The sequence below is a fragment of the Macrotis lagotis genome, chromosome 1, assembly GCF_037893015.1.
Source record: "Macrotis lagotis isolate mMagLag1 chromosome 1, bilby.v1.9.chrom.fasta, whole genome shotgun sequence".
Lineage (NCBI taxonomy): Eukaryota > Metazoa > Chordata > Mammalia > Peramelemorphia > Peramelidae > Macrotis > Macrotis lagotis.
Window position 1 is genome coordinate 817,288,751 of NC_133658.1, and position 23,322 is coordinate 817,312,072.

General features: G+C 34.9%; 1 protein-coding gene across 5 annotated transcripts in view; it reads left to right on the forward strand.

The window, feature by feature from the left end:
* Positions 1-23,322, forward strand: part of TMEM135 (transmembrane protein 135) — a 336,711-nt gene that overhangs the window by 68,545 nt on the left and 244,844 nt on the right. For 4 of the 5 annotated variants that reach the window (XM_074217067.1, XM_074217068.1, XM_074217069.1 and 1 more), the window contains exon 4: positions 8,681-8,714. The exons of the other annotated variant lie outside the window; for it this stretch is intronic. In XM_074217067.1, coding sequence (XP_074073168.1) covers positions 8,681-8,714 — 34 coding nt within the window. The remainder of the gene's footprint in view (positions 1-8,680; positions 8,715-23,322) is intronic. 5 annotated transcript variants of the gene reach the window in all.

Genomic DNA, 23,322 nt, shown 5'->3' on the forward strand with positions numbered 1-23,322 from the left:
TAGTCATATTTCAAAATAATAGCAAAAATTATGTAAGAAAGTTGTACTTCATTTTGTATTTTTTTGTCAGTTCTTTTTCTGAAGAGGGATTGCATTTTTTCAACATTAGTCCTTTGAAATTGTCTTGGATCGTTATATTGATCAGAATAAGCCATGTCTTTCATAATTGATCATTATTATATTACTATTGCTATTGACAGTGATCTCCAAGTTCTTCTCACTTTATTTTGCATCAATTCATAGAAGTCTTGGCATGATTTTTCTGAGACTTCCACCCCTTGTCATTTCTTGTAGTACAGTAGTATTCCATCACAATTATGTTGCATCTTGTTCAGCCATTTCCCAATTGATGAACATCCTCTGTGTCACCACAAAAAGAGCTGCTATAAATATTTTTGTACAAATAAGTCATTTTCCAGTTTCTTTGAGGTACAGATCTAGTTGTGATATTACTGGATAAAAAGATTTGCAGTTTTATAGCCCTTTGAGCTTGGTTGCATATTCTCCATTTTACACTTCCACGGACAGTCCAACCTATTTTCCTCATCCCTATCCAGCATTTGTCATTTCTAACAGGGGTCAGATGGTACCCCAGAGTTGTTTTAATTTTCTTTTCTCTAATCAGTAGTAGTTTAGAGCATTTTTTTCATATGAAGATAGCTTTGTTTCTTTTTCTGAATGTGTCTTCATATTCTTTAATTAATTGGGAAATGACTTATTTTTTAAATGATTTATTTTTAAAAATTATCCTCAGTTCCCTATATATTTGAGAAATAAAGTCTTTATTAGAGAAACTTGCTTTAGAATGTTTTAGTATTACTTCATTGTGTTATCTTTTGGCAAAATATAGTTGTTGTTTTTTTTTTTCATGTTTTTGCAAGGTAGTGGGGTTAAGTGGCTTGCCCAAGGCCATTCAGCTAGATAGTTATTAAGTGTCTGAGGCCAAATTTGAACTCAGGTACTTCTGACTCCAGGGCCAGTGCTCTATCCATTGTGCCACCTAGCTGCCCCCAAAATATAGTTTTCTTAGTTCTCTCTCTTTTAATTAGGTTTTTGTATGAGATCATAATGGCTCCTTCTGCCTTTTTGACTTCAGATGTGTCTCTTTCTGTTTCAAGTATGTCTTTTGTAAACAACACGTTGTTGGATTTTAGTTTCTAATCCATTCTGCTCTTTCTATTTTTATGGGTGAATCCATCATATTCCCCTTCACAGGTATGATTACTGACAGTGTCTTTCCTTCCATTTTGTTTATCCTTCACTTTTTTCCTTTCCCTCCCCAAAAGCCTTGTTTTATTTCTGACCACTGCCTTTCCTAACCTGCTCTCTCTTTTATCATTCCCCTTCATATTTCTTATCACTTTACCTTCCTGATTCCCTATTGAATAAGATAGAGTTTTCTTCCCATCTGAGTGTTATAGTTATTTCCTTCATATTCTGGGGCAATTCATCAAGCAGTTATTGAATGCCTTTTATGTGTGTTGCACTTCATTAAGATCTGGATATACATAAAAACTGTCCTTGCCTTCAAGAAAATTATATATTCTATTGGATATGATACATATTCACAGATAATTAAAATACAGGATATTTTTATAATTCAGAATATCCAAGCCATACAATTGTTAAATCTCCTAACCAGAATTGGAACAGGGGACTTCTTGAGCCAGAATCCTGTGTTCTTTCTTCCACATCACATTGCTTTTCATTTGTTAAGTAAAGTGACAAATTAGGTTGGGTTCAACTTGTAGCTACAAATTAGTAAACTGTGTTTAACATTTTCTAACACTATTGACTTGGATTGATAAGTATCATATTTGTTCAGAAATTATAGTTCAGGTTAAAGGAATTTGCAGGTGATGGAGGCCTTGAAATCATAGACATAGATGTTTATTGTAATGAAATAGTACTTATAGCTTCCCTCCATTTGAGCTACTCTTCAGGGTAGTCAAACCTCAGACCCCACACTTTTACCTTTTATACTTCCATATTCTATACAGATTTGCCGTTTTTATGACTGCAAATCCCTTAGTTCTAGCCTATTTAACCTTTAGTCAATTTACAGACTGACCTGTATAGATTCCCTGTATGATCCTGCAACATTATTATCATATAAATAGGTATCTATCACAGTTAATTATTTAAGAACCTTTTTAATATCAGCAAAAAAGTTCATATTTATCAAGGAAGAAATTCTCTTTGAGGGTAAAAATAGAAAACTTATATGGAGGCAGTAATTCAGATGGTAGTAGGAATAAGGAAGGTCACATGTGAGAAGGTTAAAGAAGGAGGATGAAAACATTATGATTTTGGGAAAGTTTTAGATAATTTCTCCTAACCAAGAGATTCTGTGTTTTTTGAACTCAGTTAAACAGGTTTTCTTTGTCTTTGTGATACAGTCTGATAGTCCCTTTATGGCATGTTTTATAAATAATAAATATAATAATAAAAATTTATATAATACATTGTCTGCAAAGCATTTTAGGCATTGTATTTTCTTTCATTTTATTGAGTATCAGTAGAATTTATGGAGCAAGGTAGTATATTAAAATTTATATTTAAATATTTAAAATAATTTTTTCAAATTATTATGATAGTTCTAAAATATATCTTAAAACAGAAATTTTGTGATAGACTTAGTGATGATGCATAAAAACAAAATAGAAGTTTTTAAGAATTTAGTAAGTAACACACTTTTTGATCATTGGTTTATCTTGGATTTAATTTTCATTGCTTAAATATGGTACATTTCAGTTTTCCCTTTAGGAAGTTCAACTGCTTTTATTTCTTTTGAGTAAACTTCTGCATTCATGTTTTACTGTTGAGTTCTAGCTGTTGCTAAGAAATGAGTGAATGTAAGAGATTAACTATAACCTAAATATTTATTGTGGTACTTTTGTTATTTTAAACTCAGTCATAGAGTTAAAAATCTAGGATTGATCAGCTTTTTGATATTTGATATTAAGCTGCTGTTGGAGGGAGAAAATGTTTATCTCTTGGACTAATTATAATTAATACATTGTTGAGCTATTTGTGATTTATGTGTTGGATTTAGTTTTGTAGTTATAGTCATATGTTTTACAGTAGAGTAAAACATTCTTCTCTTTTCTTTTTTTCACTTATTTGGCCAACCACATACTCATATTGGCTGATAAAAGGTGATATTTAATTTTCTTTGCAAGCATTGTCCATAATTAAAGGGAAAGTTACTTTTTTAGTGTTGAGAAAGTTTATGTTGTTTCTTTTTGGACAGAAATGTATGTTTCTTAAAGCAATACTACTATTAAAATCTATATTGTTTCTGTGGTATGCGATAATCTAAGTTGAATGTGATGAGAGAGAAATATCCTTAAGGAAGAAAAATAAAGTATAAGAGGTAGCAAAATTACATAAGATATTGGTTTTTATTTAAATTAAAGGTAATAGTCTTTGGACTTTGTTCAGACTCCACAATTCTTTCTCTGGATACAGATGGTATTCTCCATCACAGATACTCCAGAATTATGCCTGATTGTTGCACTGATGGAATGAGCAAGCCCATTAAGGTTGACCATTATTCCCATGATGCTGTTAGGGTGTACAGTGTTTTTCTGGTTCTGCTCATCTTGCCCAGCATCACTTCATGCAAATCCTTTCAGGTTTCCCTGAATTCCCATCCCTCCTGGTTTCTGATAGAACATAGTGTTCCATGACATACATATACCACAGTTTGCTAAGCCATTCCCCAATTGATGGACATTCACTCAATTTCCAATTCTTTGCCACCACAAACAGGGCTGCCATGAATATTTTCGTACAAGTGATGTTTTGACCCTTTTTCATCATCTCTTCAGGGTGTAGATCCAGTAGTGGTATTGCTGGATCAAAGGGTTATTAAAATCTGTATTAAGTAAACAATTAGCTAATTAACTTCTAGGGAAGTTATGTGTTAGAGTTTGTTTCTTTGTTTTATTAACATTTCTTTAAGTGGCAGAATTCCTTAAATATAATGCCCTATATATTTTCCTCATCCCTTTCCAGGAACACATTCTGCTCATCAAAAGAGGAACATCTGTTTTATAATTTACAGAATTACAGATTCACAGAAATCACAGTATTTTAGTGCATTAGAGATATTCAAATAAAATGTTATCTAAGATGTATTTGGGAAAAAAAGAAAACATTTTAAGTTGAACTCAAGTGGTGATAACCTTCTCAAGTTCATACTATTAAGGATTCTCTCCACAAAAAAAAGAGATGGGGGATGATAACTGGTAGATATGGATGTATCAAGTGAGGGTTTTGTGAGGACAACTTCAATCTCCTCCATCATGCCACAGAAAAGATCATTGTGGTCCCAGAATTCATACTTCAGAAGTACCCTTCATCCATCCCTGCCTCTGAGTGGTTGACTTTTTTCATGCCTAGGTAGCCATTGCTTCATATCTTACCCGAATCCAATGTGAACTTCTCCAGCACCTAATAGTCTCCCTTTCTCCATCCTCTTTTCAGTTTACCTTTATGGGTTGCTTTCCATCTTTACAATGAAAATTCCTAGTATTGGGGAATCCTTTTTTTACTTTGTGCCTATACTCCAAGCCCTCAGTGCAGTGCCTAACACATAGTAAGTGAGCATTTAATAAATGCTTGTGGACGAACTGTTGACTGATGGTAGGGCAGCAGCCACTAGACACAGGGAGATTGAAAATAAGTGAAATGACAAGTATGTTAAATTGAGAGAAGACAGGATCTAATAGGATCACTTGTCTGTGTAGTAGAATTTCCTTTGACAGGGAGTAATGCTGCCTTATTATGTGTGACAGGGATGAAGGCAGAGATAGTAGCAAAATGCATCTAGGAGATAATAAGTTGAGGAAGAGAGAAGAAGAACCTCCTGGAAAATGACCACAATTTTTTTTTCAGTGAAATATGAATCAGGATCCTCAACTGATAGTTTGGGGGGAGGGGGAAGTCATGAGCAATTTAGAGAGGGTTGAAAAGATTTGGAAGAACTACTTTGAAAATTGTGAAAGTCATTTAGAAAAGTATTAAAGCATTACCAATTGAGGTAATATAAGAAACACAATCAATAGTTTTGGAATTTTTCCCCTGTTTTATTTGGCAGCATATGTGTGAGAGTAGAAATAGTGACTGGCCATAGTAGTTGAGGCTTTTCAGGAGAAGATCTGCAATAGGCTAAGGAAGGTATAAGAGATTAAAGAACAGAGGATCTTATAAAGTTGAAGAGCTTCATTTAAAAGTCCATTTTGGGGAAGGGAAAATAGTGTAGCCTCTGTCGGGGTGATAGCCTGAGAAAAAAATAATGAATTGAGATTGGGCAGTAACATTGTGAATTAAAGGGAGGAGTTGGAGTTGTAAGGTAGATGGAGAAGTAGAATGATAGCAGATTATGGTCAGAATAAGGAAATTCAGAGTTTATAAATATGAAAGTCATACATTTGTGAGATAAGAGAAAATCAAGAGTTTTTCCATCTTTCTGTATGGCTGAGGTATTGTGATAGAGTAGGATGTTGTAAATAAAATTGAAAGTTAAGGAATTGGGACTCAAAGTGGTGTTTGATAGATTATCAATATGTATGTAGAATTCCTCAAGCATGAGGATATGAGTTATACATTGAATTCATTGAGGAAAAGAAAAGGAGTGGATTGGAGGTCTGAAGGCAACAGCTTCCAGAATTTTGATTGAGTTCCCAAAGGATGAAAAGTTAATGATTGATGGAGGACGAGAGAAGTCTGAGAAGTGGAATATTCCAAATCTTCCCCCTCCTTGACTTAGAGAGGGGGGTAAGGTGAGGATGAATGAGTAAAAGTACAGCCTTTGTTGAAGAAGGTGAACAGTAAGGCTATATCATTAGGGGGGAACCAGGTCTTGAGAGCCAGAAGATGTGCTTAGAGGGAAAGGAAAACAATTTAAGAAAAAAGTGAGTTTGTTAACCTATAGAGCAAGTATTTCAGAAAGCACAATGCTTTGTGGTTAGCTTTAGAATTATTCCCTTAACTTTTCTAGTTTATTCCCCCACCTCTAACACGTAAAGTCTTGTTGGACTAAATTACTTTTGAAATTGCACTTTTTTTTTTTACAGAACAATATTCTATCAGTATCCTTTATGAGGAGGTAGTGTGGGACTGTATAATAATTTGTTGGATTTGGAGGTAGAGGCCCTGAATTTGAGTCCTAACTGAGATTTTGGGCAAGTAATATGACTAGTTTCCTCATCTATAAAATGGGGGATTAGAGTAGGTGATGTCAGTATTTCCTTCCAGTTTTCTACAGGTCATAATCAGCAAAGCTTTGATTCAGTTCCCGTGATCTTTTTTCTTTATGCTAAACTCTTAAAGCTCAGTTTTCACCATGTTACTCACCCTTTCAGCAGTTTGGGAATAGCACATTATGTTTCATCTAGCAAGGATAAACTATGTTAGTGTATTATTTTATTTCCTAGTTCATAAATGGTAAAAGGATAGGAACAGGCAGTTTTTTGATGAAGAAATAAAAACCATATGTAATATTTAAAAAAACCCTCTAAATGATTACTGATTAGACGAAAGTGAATGAAAGGGAGGAGTTGGAGTTGTAAGGTAGATGGAGAAGTAGAACAAACAACTTTGAATCAGATTGATTGAGGGTGGGGAATTATCATCTCTTGAGGCAAAGTTTCCTCATAATTTCATTGCATTTAATTTCTATATTTTGTGATTGTTTTTATTTCCATTATATGTTTCTTTCCATTTACATCGTTGTGTATGTTGTATATAAGAAGCAAGTAGATGTCACAGTGGATAGAATCTAGTAAGTCAGGAGTCAGGTACTAAACTTTTCTTCAGTGCCCACCTAGGTGCCAGGCTTTATGCAAATGCTAGGATGCAAAGAAAGACAAAAGACAATTTTTATATTGGAGGAGCTCATAAATCTAATATGGGAGACAACATTCAAACAATTATGTATGGACAACTATCCAGTATAAAAAGGAAAAAATCAATCAGTGGAAGGAAAGCTAGAATTAAGAGGGTTTGGGAAAAGCTTCCTAGTGAAGGTGGGATTTTAGCTGGAACTTGAAGGAAATCAAGGAGGCCTGAGTTCGAATGTGACTTCCCTTTGTGACCCTGGGCAAATCACTTAATCTCCATCTGCCTCAGTTTCCTCATCTGCAAAATGGGAAGAATAATAATAGCTCTTATCACCCAGGATTATCATGAAGCTCAAATGAAATGGTATTTGTAAAGCCCTTTAGAAACATTATATTAATTCTAACTAATATCATTGTTGCTTTCTTGGTTCTACTTACTTTACTCTTGTATTTCTTCATTTAAGTCTTTGTCTTGTTTCACTGATTATTCCTCACAGTACAGTAATATATCATTATATTTATGTGCCACAGTGTATTTATTTATTCCCCAGTTTATAGGTTCTATTTTGTTTCTAATTAATGGCTACTCCACAAAGCGCTACTAATAAATAATAAATTTTGGAATTACATGTAGGGTTTTTTGTTTATTTTTTGATTTTTTTTTGTCATTGACTGACTTGGAGTTTATGCCAATAATGGAATCTCTGGGTCAAGAGGTATAGTTTAGATCTTTTAGTTACCTTCTTTGTGTAATTCCACATTGCTTCCAGTAATGGTAGGTCCAATTCATACATAGCTTTTCCATCAATGCATTAATGAAGGGAAGTGATTTAAACTTATTTAAATTCCTAATAGTCATGTTCACAATTCCTCAAAATCAGAAATGGCCAATATAGATATTTTAACAATTCAAAATAAATGTATGTATATGTATGTATGTAGGTATGTATGTATGTGTGTTTCTGCATGTGTATATATATATATATATATATATATACACACACACACACATATATATTTATATAAACATAATATTGTTGTAGTGTGTCCTCTTCAAGAGGACCATGTTATCAGAACTAAGATGCCTTGTGAGTATATACCATGAGTACTTGCTTTAGTTTCTTACCTTAACTGCTTTTGCTTGGGCTAAAGAATTTTCTTTTGAAAGTGTTATAACATTACTTTTGCATTTTTCAATGGACTTTCTCCTCACTTTGGACAATTATTATTTATTTCTATGTACTGAGAGATCATGGAATGTAAGTAAATTGTGTTTAATCTATGTAGCTGTGATATTTACTCAGTTACTGTTTTTAATTTAATGTAATTATTAGAATGATTGAATGATTGTTTAATGTAGTCATTATATATATATAATAGATTTTTGTTTAGTGTATAGTATAAAGTAAATAAAATCTTTATTTTTGAGTGCATTTGCATACTGATTAAGTTTCCTTAACTCTAAATTTTTGGACACAGAATTAAGTTATTTGACTTTTTCTCAAACTTTGAAACCTCTAGCATAAATGTACACCAAGAACAAATTTGATACTATATCCTGCAGCATTTTAATTAGTTTGATCGATTGTTTAAATACTTTTCAATAGTGAAAGATCTTAGTTAATTTTCAGAATTCATGTGAATGACTGATAAAACATTATTTCCTCAAAAATTATTTTAATTTAACTGTAAGAGTTCCAAAATCATTATTAACAATTTAAATCTTTTGGTACGATTGTTATTCTTATCATACTTTTTCACTGGCTTTGTATTATTAACGTGAAGTCAGATCGATACTCTAGCTTACTCTCCTTTTTTTTTAATATTTGCAGGAGAGGTCTGCTAACAATTTATATGGCCAATTTGGTAAGTAATCTTTTTATTAAGGATGAAGCAAATGATATGTTTTTAAAAATCCACCTTACTGGTTAAAAAGTCCCAGCTAAGTCTTACATTTTCCGTTTTTGCTTTGTTATTTTGCTTTAAATAATAATCGTTGAAAAATTTCCCAATTTACTATTTTTTTTTTTTTAGATTTTTCAAGGTAGTGGACTTAAGCGGCTTGCCCAAGGCCACATGGCTAGGTAATTATTAAGTGTCTGAGGCCGGATTTGAACTCAGGTACTCCTGACTCCAGGGCCGGTGCTCTATCCACTGCGCCACCTAAATGCCCCCCAATTTACCATTTAATTTGTTTTTGTTACATATAGACCATTTTATTTTCTGTACTTGATGGGAGAACTGAGTTTTTTTTTGATGGATTTATATACTTTGAGGGGAATCCTGTTCACATTTAATAATGACAGTCTGTATTATCAAACAAATACACTGAAAAATACTAACCCATGGTAAATTTGTATTGAAAAACTTTTAGAGCTATTTTTACAATACTTATCTAAATTCTAAAACTAAGAAAATTGCTACTCAAACAAGTTAAGCAATAATATGTGGGCTTCTGATTAGGCAATCATACCTAATATATTTAAGAATTTTGTTAAATTGGATAAGTTAGTGAGAGTGATCAGTACTATTCATTTAAAGACTTCAAAAAACATACCATTATTATGGTCAAACAGTTGAGGAAAATATGAAGTGGGTAATGCTGCTTAGAATTTTTATACATATCTCTGGAATCAGCCAGAAATTCTATTGAAAAGTACTGTATGAGTATGAAATGAGACCACAGGAAGAACAGTCATTGAAAATGTATGTTAGAATTGGGATAGGATATTCTGCACAAGAGATTATCATAGTCACCAATCCTGCATTTATAATCCCTTTCCTAAACTATTGGATTATATATATTGTAATAAAAAATCCTTTCTGGGAGCAGCTAGGTGGCACAGTGGATAGAGCACCGGCCCTGGAGTCAGGACTACCTGAGTTCAAATCCGGCCTCAGACACTTAATAATTACCTAGCTTTGTGGCCTTGGGCAAATCACTTAACCCCACTGCCTTGCAAAAAAAAAAATCCTTTCTGAAATGATAAGTAATGTCATTGTAACATATTTCATATAATCTCAAAACTGAAGTTTAATAATAATAATATTAATAATAATATTGAAATAAATTTACAATGACTTCTGAAATGCTTATGTGTTTTATCTTATTTGATCTTTTTTTTTTTTAGATTTTTGGCAGGGCAAATGGGGTTAAGTGGCTTGCCCAAGGCCACACGGCTAGGTAATTATTATTAAATGTCTGAGACCGGATTTGAACCCAGGTACTCCTGACTCCAGGGCCGATGCTCTATCCACTGTGCCACCTAGCCGCCCCATCTTATTTGATCTTTACAACTCTGAAATAGTGAGGAGGCAAGTATTATTTGAAGAAATTGCAGCTCATGAAAGGGAAGTGACTAATCCAAAATCAAATAGCTAATTAGAAGGTAGAGAGGTATTCACAGAAAAATATTGTGTTAGAGACATTTTATCAGAATTATAGATGAGCAGCAATACTCTTAGGAAGTTATTGCTTATAGATACAGTAGAAAAAACTTAAAAGGATGAGTGGAAAAAAACTAATGGGAAGGGCGGCTAGGTGGCGTAATGGATAGAGCACTGGCCCTGGAGTCAGGAGTACCTGGGTTCAAATCCGGCCTCAGACACTTAATAATTACCTAGCCATGTGGCCTTGGGCAAGCCACTTAACCCCATTGCTTTGCAAAAACTAAAAAAAAAAAAAAAACCTAATGGGAAATATGATGGAGATGCTTTACTGTAGAATAAAATGTAAACTGACCTTCTGTCTTAGAATTACTTATTAGCTCTAATAATTTAAGTAAGATGAATCACTTAGGAATTAGAAAAGTCACAGGTAGCTGATGGATTTAGAGTTGTAGAATTATACTCTCATTTTATTTTATTTTTAATAAATATTTTTCCAACTACATACAGTGGTAGTTTTTACCAGTTATTTTTTGCAAGGCTTTGAGTTTTACAATTTTTCTTCCTCCTCCCTCCCTCCCTCCCTCCCTCCCTCCCCCACCCCTTCCTTCTACAGAAAGCAATCTGAAATAGGTTTTATATTTGTTACCATGCTAAGCACAGATTGAAATTGAATGTGTGCTTAGAGAAGGATCAGTTCTAAATAGAAGAAAGGAATCATTAGAAATAACAAAATTACATAATATATTATAAATGAAACAACTTTTAAAAACTGAGGATAATAAGGTTTGATTTTCATTTAAACTCTACAATTCCTTCTCTGGATATGGATGGTATTTTTCCATCACACATCTTTTAAAATTGTCTTTGATTATTGTACTGCTGTGAAATGAACAAGTCCATTATGGTTGATCATCAGACAATGTTGCTGTTAGTATGTATAATCTTCTGGTTCTGTTCATCTCACTCAGCATCAGTTCATGCAAGTCTTTCTGGAATTTTCTGAAATCCTATCCCTCATGACTTCTAATAGAACAATAGTGTTCCATTATATACATATATCATAATTTGTTCAGCCATTCCCCAATTGATCAGCATCTCCTCAGTTTCCAATTCTTTGCCACAACAAGCAGGGCTGCTATGAATATATTTGTAAAGGGATTTTTGTGCTTTTTCATGATTTCTTCAGGCTATAGACCCAATAATGGTATTACTGGATCAAAGGGTATGCCCATTTTTGTTGCCTTTTGGTCATAATTCCAAATTGCTCTTCAGGAAGTTTGGATCAGTTTTCCTTCTCCACAAACAATGCATTTGTGTCCCAGTTTTCCCATATCCCTTCCAGCATTGATCATTGCCCTTTCTAGTCAATCTGAGAGTTGTGAAGTAGTACCTTAGAGGTACTTTAATTTGCATTTCTCTAATCATTAATGTTTTAGAGCAATTTTTCATGTGACTCTAGGTAGCTTTGATTTCTTTGTCTGAGAGTTGCTTTTCCATATTGTTTGAACATTTATTAATTGGGGAATGACTTTTTTATATAAATTTGACTCATTTCTCTGTATATTTTAGAAATGAGCCCTTTGTCAAAAACACTAGTTGTAGGGGTGGCTGGGTTGCACAGTGGATAGAGCACCAGCCCTGGAGTTAAGGAGTACCTGAGTTCAAATCTGGCCTTAGACACTTAATAATTACCTAGCTGTGTGGCCTTGGGCAATCCACTTAACCACATTCCCTTGCAAAAACCTAAAAAATACCCAAAACACTAGTTGTAAAAATTGCTTCCTAATTTACTACATTCCTTTTAATCTTGGTTGTAGTGGTTTTGCTTGTGCAAAACCTTTTTAATTTAATGTAATCAAAATTATCCAACTTGTTTTTTTATAATGTTCTTATTCACTACTTTGGTCATAAACTGCTTCCCTTTCCATAGAGCCGACAGGCAAACTATTGCTTGTTTTCATAATTGATTTATAATATTATCTTTTATGTCTAAATCCTGCACCCATTTTAGCCTTATATTGCTATAAGGCATGAGATATTGGTCTAATCCTAGTTTCTGCCATACCTTCTTCCAATTTTCTCAGCAGTTTTAATTGCAGAATCAGTTCTTATCCTCACAAGTTGGAATCTTTGGGTTTGTCAAACAGTAAATTACTGTTATCTCTTTTGCACATAATCTCTTCCACTGATCCACAGTTCTATTTCTTAGCCAGTACCAGACAGTTTTGATGACTAATGCTTTATAATATCATTTTAGATTTGCTTGACTAGGCCAGCTTGCTATGCATTTTTTCATTAATTTCCATGATATTCTTGACCTTATGTTCCTCCTTATGAATTTAGTTATTTTTTTCTAGCTCACCAAAGTAAGTTTTTGGAAGTTTGATTGGTATGACACTAAGTAATTTAGTTTAGGTGAAATTGTCATTTTTTTAAAATATTAGCTCAACATACCCATGATCAATTGATATTTGCCCTGTTACTTAGATCTGATTTTGTGTAAGAAGTATTTTATAGTTGTTTTCATAGAGTTTCTGGGTCTGCCTTGGCAGATAGACTCCCAGGTATTTTTTATTGTATGAAGTTACTTTAAATGGAATTTCTCATTTTATTTCTTGCTACTATATCTTCTTAGTAATACATAGAAATGCCGAGGATTTATGTGGGTTGATTTTATATCCTGTGACTTTGCAAAAGTTGCTTATTGTTTCCAGTAGCTTTTTAGATGATTTTTTAGGGTTCTGTAGGTTTACCGTCATATCACCTGCAAAGAGTCAGAGTTTTATTTTTTCATTACTGATTCTAATGACTTCGATTTCTTTTTCTTCTCTTATTGCTGAAAGTCAACATTTCTAATATGATTGAATAGTAGTGGTGATAACAGGCATCCTTGTTTCACCCTGATCTTATTGGGAATGCCTCTAGCTTAACTATTGAATATAATGCTTGCTGATGGTTTCAAATAGATACTACTTATCATTTTAAGAAACAATCCATTTATTCCTATGTTCTCTAGTGTTTTTAGAAGGAATGGATGCTATATTTTGTCAAAAACTTTTTCAACATCCATTGAGGTAATAGTTCTGTTGGGTTTGTTATTGATATGGTCAATTATGCTGATAGTTTTCCTAATATTGATCCAATCCTGCATTACTGGTATAAATCCTGCTTAATCAAAGTGTATTATCTTAGTAATAACATGCTAAAATTGCTTTGTTAGCATTTTATTTAAAAATTTAGCATCCATATCTTTTTTTAGTTGTTGTTTTTTTCTTATTAAAGATTTTATTTATTTTGAGTTTGACAAATTTCCCCCCAATCTTACTTCACCCCCACCCCCACCCCCAGTTGTTGTTTTTTGCAAAGCAATAGGATTAAGTGACTTGCCCAAGGTCACATAGGTAATTATTAAGTATCTGAGGCCAGATTTAAACTCAGGTCCTCCTGACTCTAGGACTGGTGCTCTATCCACTATGCCACCTAGCTGCCCCATGCATCCATATTCATTAGATAAATTAGTCTGTTTTGACTCTTCCTGGTTGAGGTATCAGTACCATATTGGTGTCATAGAGGAAATTTGACAGAGTTTTTTCTTCAATTATGTTTTCAAATTGTTTATATGAGTAAACACAAACCTCCCTCCCCCCCCCCAAAAAAAGATGAGAAACTTCAAGAATAGTGAGAGAGAGAAAAAAAATGTACCTCAATCTGTTTAGATTCCAATGGCTCTATATCTGGGCTGAGTTACCTTCTTTATCATAAATCCACCAGAGAAGTTGCTTCAATATTTTTCCAACATTTGCTATTACTAGCTGTATTTCTCTCTATTCCTCCCTACTCTCATTTATTCTATTTTTCTCTCTCCTTTCATCTAGTCCCTGTTCAAAAGTGAGTACCCTTTCCCACAATCTTCTCTCTCTTCTATCACCTTGTCCCCCTTCCCTCCCTCCCATTCTCCCTTATCCTATCCCTTTCTTCTTATTTTTCCTATAGGGTAAGATAGAATTCTATACCCTATTAAGTGTGTATGTTATTTCCTCTCAGAACCATTTCTGATGAGAATGAAGGCTCACTCATTCCCCCTTGCCTTCTCCTGTTCCACTAATTGAAAAAAGCTTTTTCTTGACTCTTGTATGAAACATCTTATCCCCTTCTTCTTCTCCTTTCTCTTCCTCCCAGTACTTTCCTTTATCACCCATTGACTCTATTTATTATATTATACCATTATATTCCACTCCTTCCTGTGCCCTGTGTATATATGCTCCTTCTAACAGCTGTTATAAATTAGAAAGTTCATCTGAGTTATTAGTATCTTCTTCCCATGCAGGAATACAAACAGTTCAACATGATTAAGTTCCTCATAGTTAGTCCTTCTCATCCATTCCCTCTGTAGTTCACCAGAGTCTTGTACTTGAAGCTCAAACTTTCTGTTCAGCTATGGGTGTTTCAGTAGGAAAGTTTGAAAGTCCCCTGTTTCATTGAAAGTCCATCTTTTCCCCTGAAAGAGGATGTTTCAGTTTTGCTGGATAGTTGATTCTTGGGTGTGAACCAAGATCTTTTGCCTTCTAGAATATCATATTCCAATCCCAATGAGCCCTTAATGTAGATACTGCCAGATCCTGTATAATCCTGACTATAGACCCACAGTCGCTGAATTGTTTATTTCTGGCAGTTTTTAGCATTTTTTTTTCTTTGACTTGGGAGTTTTGGAATTTGGCTATAATATTCCTGGAAGTTTTTCTTTTAGGATCACTTTCAGGAGGTGATCGATGAATTCCCTCAATTTCTATTTTATCCTCTGCTTCTAGGATCTCAGGGCAATTTTCTGTATTATTTTTTGAAAAATGAAGTCTAGCTGTTTTCCTGGTCATGACTTTCAGGTAGCCCAGTAATTTTTAAATTTTTTCTTCTGGATCTGTTTTCGAGGTCAGTTGTTTTTCCAAAAGAGATATTTCACATTTTTGGCTTTTTTTTTGGAAGAATTTTATTTCTTCTTGAGTTCTCACAGTCATCAGCTTCCTTTAGTTCCATTCTGCATTTGAAGCAGTTATTTTCTTCAGAGAACTTATCTCCTTTTTCCAGCTGGCCAATTCTGCTTTTTTAAGGCATTCTTTTCCTCATTTGCCTTTTGTTTTGCTTTTTCCATTTGACCTGAACTGTTTTTAACATACTATTTTCTTCAGTATTTTTGGGTAATTCTTTCACCAAGCTGTTGATTTGGTTTTCATGATTTATCTGCAGCACTCTCATTTCTCCTCCCAATTTTTCCTCTTATCTCCCTTAATTGCTTTTCAAAGTCTTTTCTGAGTTCATCCGTAGTCTGAGCCCATTTTATATTTCTCTTAGAGGCTTTGGATACAAAAATTTTGAATTTGTCATCTTCTAAATTTTCCATGGGACCAAAGTAATTTTCTATTGTCAGATTCTTCTTTTTCTTTTATTTGCTCATTTCCTCAACCTAAGACTATTTTACTACTTCCAAGGCTTTGGGGTTGTTTTGAGACAACCCCCAGAACCTTTATTCCTCCAAGGTCTTATGCTGTCTTGCCTATGCTTTGATATGTAGATGACCACAGTCACTCCTCTCTTCCCTGAAGCTGTGAGGAGGATCCCTGCTTTGCTATCTTAGTATGGAAGCCCAAACTACAACTTGCACTTGAGATGGGCAGAAAAGCAGAATACTGCCCCAGGGAGAGCAGAGAAATTTCTGCAGTCTCCCTGACTCCTTACCCACTGTGGGCTGTGCTCTGGAGGTGCAGACTGGCTTCCCCTATTTCCGCAGCAGGTTGTCACTGCAGGGCTGTTCTGAGGCCAGTGCTCCTCACTCCACACTCATTCTGGTGCAACAGAGTTCTCTCACCATCTATTCAAGCTGTTCTTGGTGATCCCTGGGCTGTGCTGTGTCTGTGGCTTTTTTCCAACCCATGGTCCCAGTGAAGCACACCTTTCCTGTGGAACTTATAAGTTATATTTGACTGGGAAATTGTATCACTCAGTCTTCCTGTGGGTTCTGCCCCTCTAAATTTTGACTAGAGTCATAATTTGATGGCTTTTTGAGTTTTTTGGGCAAATCCTGCCTTCATGCTACCATCTTGGCCCTGGCCCCCAAATTGTGTATATATAGAATTGGAACCAGTTGTCCCTTGAATGTTTGATAGAATTCACTTGTGAAAAAAAAATAAAAAAGAAAGTATTCACTGGTGAATTCATCTGGCCCTGGAAATTTTTTCTTTTTCTTTTTCTTTTTTTTTGCAAGGCAAATGGGGTTAAGCGGCTTACCCAAGGCCACACAGCTAGGTAATTATTAAGTGTCTGAGACCAGATTTGAACCCAGGTACTCCTGACTCCAAGCCTGGTGCTTTATCCACTATGCCACCTAGCCGCCCCTGAAATTTTTTCTTAAGGAGTTCATTGATGGCTTGTTGAATTTCTTTTTCTGAGATAGGGCTATTTAAGTGTTTAATTTCTTCTTATTTTAACCTGGGCAATTTATATTTTTGGAAATATTTATTTATTCATTTGTTTATTTGCTTATTTTAGTTTTTTTTTTGCCAGGCAATGGCGTTAAGTGGCTTATCCAAGGCCACACAGCTAGGTAATTATTAATTGTTGAGTCTGAATTTGAACTCAGGTACTCCTGACTCTAGGGCCGTTGCTCTGTCCACTGTGCAACCTAGCTGCTCCCTTTTATTTTTTTAAATTTATTTTAATATTCATATTCATTTCATAATTTTGTTGTAAAAGTAAATACAACCCACCTTCCCCCACAAAACTAGTGAAACCTCAAGAAAAATAAAGTGAGAGGAAAAATAAAAGTACTTCAGTCTGTGTTCAGATACCATTGGCTCTGTCCCTGGTATACGCTTCAGTCTTTCTCCTAAGTCCATCAGAAAAGTTGCTTCAATATTTTTTCCCCACAGTTGCTATTGTTAACTATATTTCCCCTCCATTCTATTCATCCCTACTTCTCCCCACTGCCATTTTTCTCTTCTTTTCTCTCCTTTCATCTTGTCCCTCCTCAAAAGTGTATTGTATCTGAATACCTTCTCCCACAATATTCCCTCTGTTCTATCACCCACACACCTCCTACTCTCTCTCCCTGTGCCCTTTCTCCTATCCCTGTCCTCTCCTTTTTCCTCTAAAGTAAGGTAGATTTCTATATCCTATTGAATGTGTTTGTTATTTCCTCTCTGAGCCACTTCTGATGAGAATGAAAACTCACATATTCTTCCTCACCTCCCCACCTTCCTTTTCTTGACATTTTTACTTGCAATATCTTAGCCTATTCTGCTTCTCCTTTTCCTTTCTCCCAGTATATGCCTTTTTTGCCCATTGACTCAATATATTTATAACTTTATATTATATAATATATTAATCTTTTATTTATTATACGTACATTTATAATATACCATTTTATTCAGCTCCCTCCTATGCCTTGTCTATACATCCTCCTTCTAACTGCTCTAATAAATGAGAAGGTTCATATGAATTATCAGTGTATTTTTCTCATATGGAATAAAGGCAGTTCAACATCATTAAATACTTCATAATTTTCCTTTCCCATCTACCCTCTCTGTACTTCACCTGTGTCCTGTACTTGGAGATCAAACTTTCTGTTCACCTCTGGTTTCTTCAGCAGGGAAGTTTGAAACCCCCATTTCATTGAAAGTCCATTTTTTTGCCCTGAAAGAGGATGTTCAGTTTTGCTGGGTAGTTGATTCTTGGTTGTAATCCAAGCTTTTACCTTCTGGAATATCATATTCCAAGTCTTATGAGTCCTTAATGTAGATGCTGCCAAAGCCTGTGTAACACTGACTGTAGAGCCATGATAATTGAATTGTTTCTTTCTATCTGCTTGTAATATTTTCTCTTTGACTGAAATTTGGCTATAGTATTCTCGGGAGTTTTTATTTTGTGATATCTTTCAGGAGGTGGTCAGTGGATTCCCTCAATTTCTAGGATAACAGGAAATTTTCCTGGATTATTTCTTGAAAAATGAAGTCTAGGATCTTTTCCTGGTCATGACTTTCACGTAGCCCAATAATTTTTAAATTATTCTTCTTGGGTCTGTTTTCCAGATAATTTGTTTTTCCATTCAGGCATTTTACATTTTCTTCTCGGTTTTCATTCTTATGGTTTTGTTTTATTATTTCTTGATTTCTCACAAAGTCACCAACTCCCCTTAACTCCATTTTACATTTGAAGGAATTATTCTTTTGAGAGCTTTTTTTATCTCCTTTTCCATCTGACTAATTTTGCTTTTTAAAGTGTTGCTCTCCTTATTGACCCTTTGAACTGCTGTTTCCTTTTGACTTAAAGTAGTTTTAACCTCCCCCCCCCCCCCCCTTCAGTATCTTTTTGTATCTCCTTCACCAAGTTGCTGACTTGGTTTTCACGATTCTCCTACATTGCTCCCATTTCTCTTCCAAGTTTTTTCTCCACCTCTCTTGCTTTTCAAAGTCCTTTTTGAGCTCTTTTATAGCCTGAGACCTTCTATTTTTCTTGGAGGTTTTGGGTAGAAGCTTTGACTTTGTCCTCCTCTGAGTATATATTTTGATCCTCCTTGCTACCAAAGTAATTGTCAATGGTCAGTTTTTTTTTCTTCTGTTGTTTTAGGGTCCCTGGGAAATCCCTCCAAGAACCTTAATTCCTTCCAGGTCTTCTCTGACTGCTCTCCTGGCCTGTGGTCTTGTCTGTGCATAATCACAAGCTCCCCTTTCTTCTGAGGATCTATGAGTATGGCAGTATGGGACCCCAGACTTTGACCTGGATCTGAGTGTGGGCAAAGCAGCAGAGTCCCACTCCAGGGATAGAAGAGAGATCTCTGCAATCTCTCCTGACCCCGTTACCATCTGTGGGCTGAGCTCTCTGGAAGCAACTACTAGGTGGCCAACACAGTTTCCTGGAGCAGGGTTGAGATGTGGCCTCCAATGAGTCCTGTGCTGACCAAGACTCACTCTGGTGCAGCAGAATTTTCTGGCTGACCTTCCAAGTTGTACTTGGTGATCCTTAGGCTGAGAGGTCTGGAAACCACTCTACTGCCATGGACCTGAGGTGCCCCCAGGGACCCAGGTAGCCCCACAGTCTGTTCTTGGAAGGCTGGACCTGGTTTGCTTGGCCACATCTGTGATGCGACATTTTCCTTGCTTTTTAAACAAGGAAATATGCCCAAGGTCACACAGGTAGGCAATTGTCAAGTGCCTGAGACTGGATTTGAACTCAGTCCTCCTGACTCCAGGGCTGGTGCTCTGTTCACTGTACCACTTAGCTGGATGCGGCTTTTTCCAACCCTGGTGGAATAGACTTTTCCTGTGAATCTTCCAAGTTGCCTTGGGTCAGAATATTGTTTCACTCAGTCTTCACTCTAGAATTTCATTAGAGTCATAATTTTGTGACAGCCTATTCTGGGGAAGAGCTTCTGGGAATTCCTGCCTCCATTTTGCCATCTTGGCTCTGCCCCCCCCAATTTCTGTGCTGGAGACCAATTCATTTCCTCCTCTGAAGCTTTATCCTTTCTGCCCTCCTTGTCTACAAGGTGACATTCAATAGATACTGCTTTGCGCTGGCCTTTCTTCATTTTGGTGTGTTAACTTTATCTAGCGTCTTGTGTTAGGGGAGGGGCTGGTTTGCAGACCTTCTGTGTCTAGAGGCTTTGCTCACTGGTGTTAGGAACTCCTGTGGTTTACTCTGTGAATTCTCAGTTAAGAAACCTGATATTTTGTCTGGACTGGCTGTGTTGGATGTGATAGCAGCTGTCCTTCCTAGGCCTGTGGTTGGTTCTGGTCTATCCTCACACAATCTGGGCTAGAAAGGCCATAGGCTTGACATAGCAATGAGGAAGAAATTAATAATTCAGAACTGCTATGTCAAGCTGTACGCCAATAAATTTGATAATCTAAGTGAAATGGATGAATATTGGGGGCAGAGCCAAGATGGCAAAATGGAGGCAGGAATTCCCAGAAGCTCTTCCCTAGAACAGTCTAACAGCCACAAAATTATGAATAATTTCATTAGGTTTTCCTCCTACCTATCTAATAATAACAATAATAAATAATAAAAACTTAGAGTATCAAGGAATAGAGGGTGAGGAGCCATAGTATGAGAGGCTACAGAAAAGTCAGGAAGGATGAGGATTGAGAAAAGACGATTGGATTTGGCAATTAAGAAGTTATTGATAATTTTGGAAAGAGAGGTTGCTGTTAAATGAATTCAGAACCCATACTACAGAGACAAGAAGAGAGTGAGAGAAAAGAAAGCAGAGTTATCAATTATGGAGATATAATTTAGACCAAAAACAGGTTAGTAGGAATGGAAGGATCTGGATCCATTGGCATATTTGTAGGCAATAGGGAAGGAATCAGTGAACAGGAAGAGATTAAGATAAATTAGAAAATGGGAATGATAAGGGACAGCTAAGTGGTGCAGTGATAGAGCACTGGTCCTCAAATCAAGAGGACCAGAGTTCAAATCTGACCTCAGACACTTAATAATTACCTAGTTGTGTGATCTTGGGCAAGTCACTCAAAACCCCATTGCCACAAATTAAAAAAAAATTAGAACTGGAAATGATAGAAAGGGCAGTCTGTTGGAGGAGACAGAGGTTGGAATGAAATCTTGAGAAATGGGGCAAAGATAAGTGTTGGACATAAAATAGGCAATATGCTATATATTGTCAGGAGACAAGTCACTTAACTTCATCTATAAAATAGGAATGGTAATATAGATTATATTTCCTTTGCTTTTTTAGTGTGGTAGTTAAATGAAATAATGGATAAAATTCTTTATATGCAAATCTTGGCTTTAATAATTAATATTTATTTAAATTTTTTTTAGTCTTTTGACAGTAGTTAAAGGTAGTGTTCAGTTTTCTTTGAAGCTATTTTGTTTGCATATTTTTTATTGTTGTTATTTTACTGTTAATTTTCCTTTGATTTTAAAATTGTCCTTGTTAGTAAACTGTCATTTAATATCTGTTGAAATCTATTTAGTTTCATTCTTTTGTGGTATTCAGTGTTCACCATGACCACCACTGGCTTTCTTCTAGATGAAAAAGTTGTGAGTTAAAGGTGTGAAGCTTGAGTAGCCTGCATACTTTTGCTTTCTTCTGTTTCTTGATTCTAAGCTATGTTTTTTTCTAGGAAAAATGAAGAAAGTGCTAACTGTAAAAACAAAAGCATTTTATTCCAGTTACTTTGACACTTTCTAAATTTTTATGAGACTGTTTCCTGAAGATATTAAGATTTCCAATAATGAATATATAATAGAAAATGAATGTCTTTTTTTTGTGTATTTATGTCTTTATCATCAATTTCATCATTGATAGCAATAAACATTTAATGGAGTAGAAAGAGTTTGAATTTGAAGGGTAGAAGAATTGCTGTTCATTAATGGACTTCATATGTGATGCCTCTTCCTAGCTCCCTTGAAGGTTCAACTCAAGTGCCACACATAATGTTTCCTGATTCCCCTTACTTGTTAGTTTTCTTTCTTCTCCCTGCTTTGTATATTTTTTATATTACTTATTTGTGGACATCCTTTCTCCCCAATAGAATGTAAGCTCCTTGAGGATAGAATGGTTTAATTTTTGCCTTTATTTTCCTAGCACCTAGCATGATATGATATATAGTATTTATTTAATAAATACTTATTGAATTGAGGATGCATAATTTTGATTTTTATTTGTCTTAAAAAGAATGAGAAACAATGGGTAGTTGCCATTTGTCAGTGTATTTCACATGGGTGAGGTAGATTTGGGTAACTGGGAGCCTGGGGCTTGAGAATACATGCATTTTGGGTGGGATTCTTTTTTTCTGATGAACAATGATTATTTTGTCAAGCTCCTTGTCATTTTAGGAGGTCTTGACTGTTTACCAGTATAATAGCTTTCAGTTATTATATTGATAACTTGCATCCTTAAGGAAAGTTATCACACAAGTTTTTTTGATCTAATAAGTATTTTCCTAAAAAATCAAATGAAACTATTTATACTAATTGTTATCTTTACTAACCTTGTTTAGGGCTATTATCATTTATAAAATATAGTTTATTATGCTTGGAAAAATGAATAAATTTTAAAATCATACTATATCAGTCTCAAATTAGGTAGGGATTTAGTTATAAAAATAATGAGTAAAAGATTTTAGTGAAAAGGTAAGAAACTAAGATTCAAATGTTTACCTTGGCTCTTGTCAAATGTCTGGCCTTTAAGTGGTAGAAGAAGTTTCCTGGGGCTAACATGCCAACGTCAATTAGCCATGTCAGTTCACAAGAACAGCAGCTGCCAGCATTGAACTTTCTTACTTTATGATTTGAAAGTGAAGACATAAGTAAAGTTTGAGTTCATATGACTTTCTATTTAAAAATCACCTGGAAAGATTTATTATTCTGATCATGACAATGACCTAAGGTTTTCAGTCTTTCAGAGTCAATTACAAATTGCTACTAGTTATCCAGAATTTGATGTCAAATATTATGTTAATCAAATCATGGCTAAAATTATATTTGGAAGAGTTTTGAGAAACCATGCTTGTAGATATCTTTGTATCCTGTCAGAGTCTCACAGTGAGAAACCATGTATTCTAATATTATCGTATTTTAATCTATGGTAATCAGTTCAACCACATTATGAAAACATTTTTCTAAGTGGTGTACCTGTTATTAAATTATAGCTACATAGAATATTTTAAACTTTAAATGATATATCTTTGATTACTTCAAGCATCTGTATTTGATTTTTTAAAATACAAAATATGAAAGTGATGATTATATGCTATGCTTCTTTACGGTTACAATTATTTCATCAGATATTTATTTTGTTATCACTCAGTGTTTTTTTAGGCCTTTTGAAAGATGCAGAAAAAATATAGTGCATCGTGTCTCTTCTCAAGGAACTCAGAGTCTAGTTGGAATATAAAACAGAGAAATATGATCCAGTTTAAAGGAAAAAGCAGTTCATTCTGAGGAAGGAGGAGCAGGAATGAGTGTTATAGACAAGAAATCTTAGAGTGGTGAGAACTTTGGTTTGATGTCCATGAATAAGAATGTCAGCCCTCTTTCTGAGCTTGCTACTTGTGTGACCTTAGGC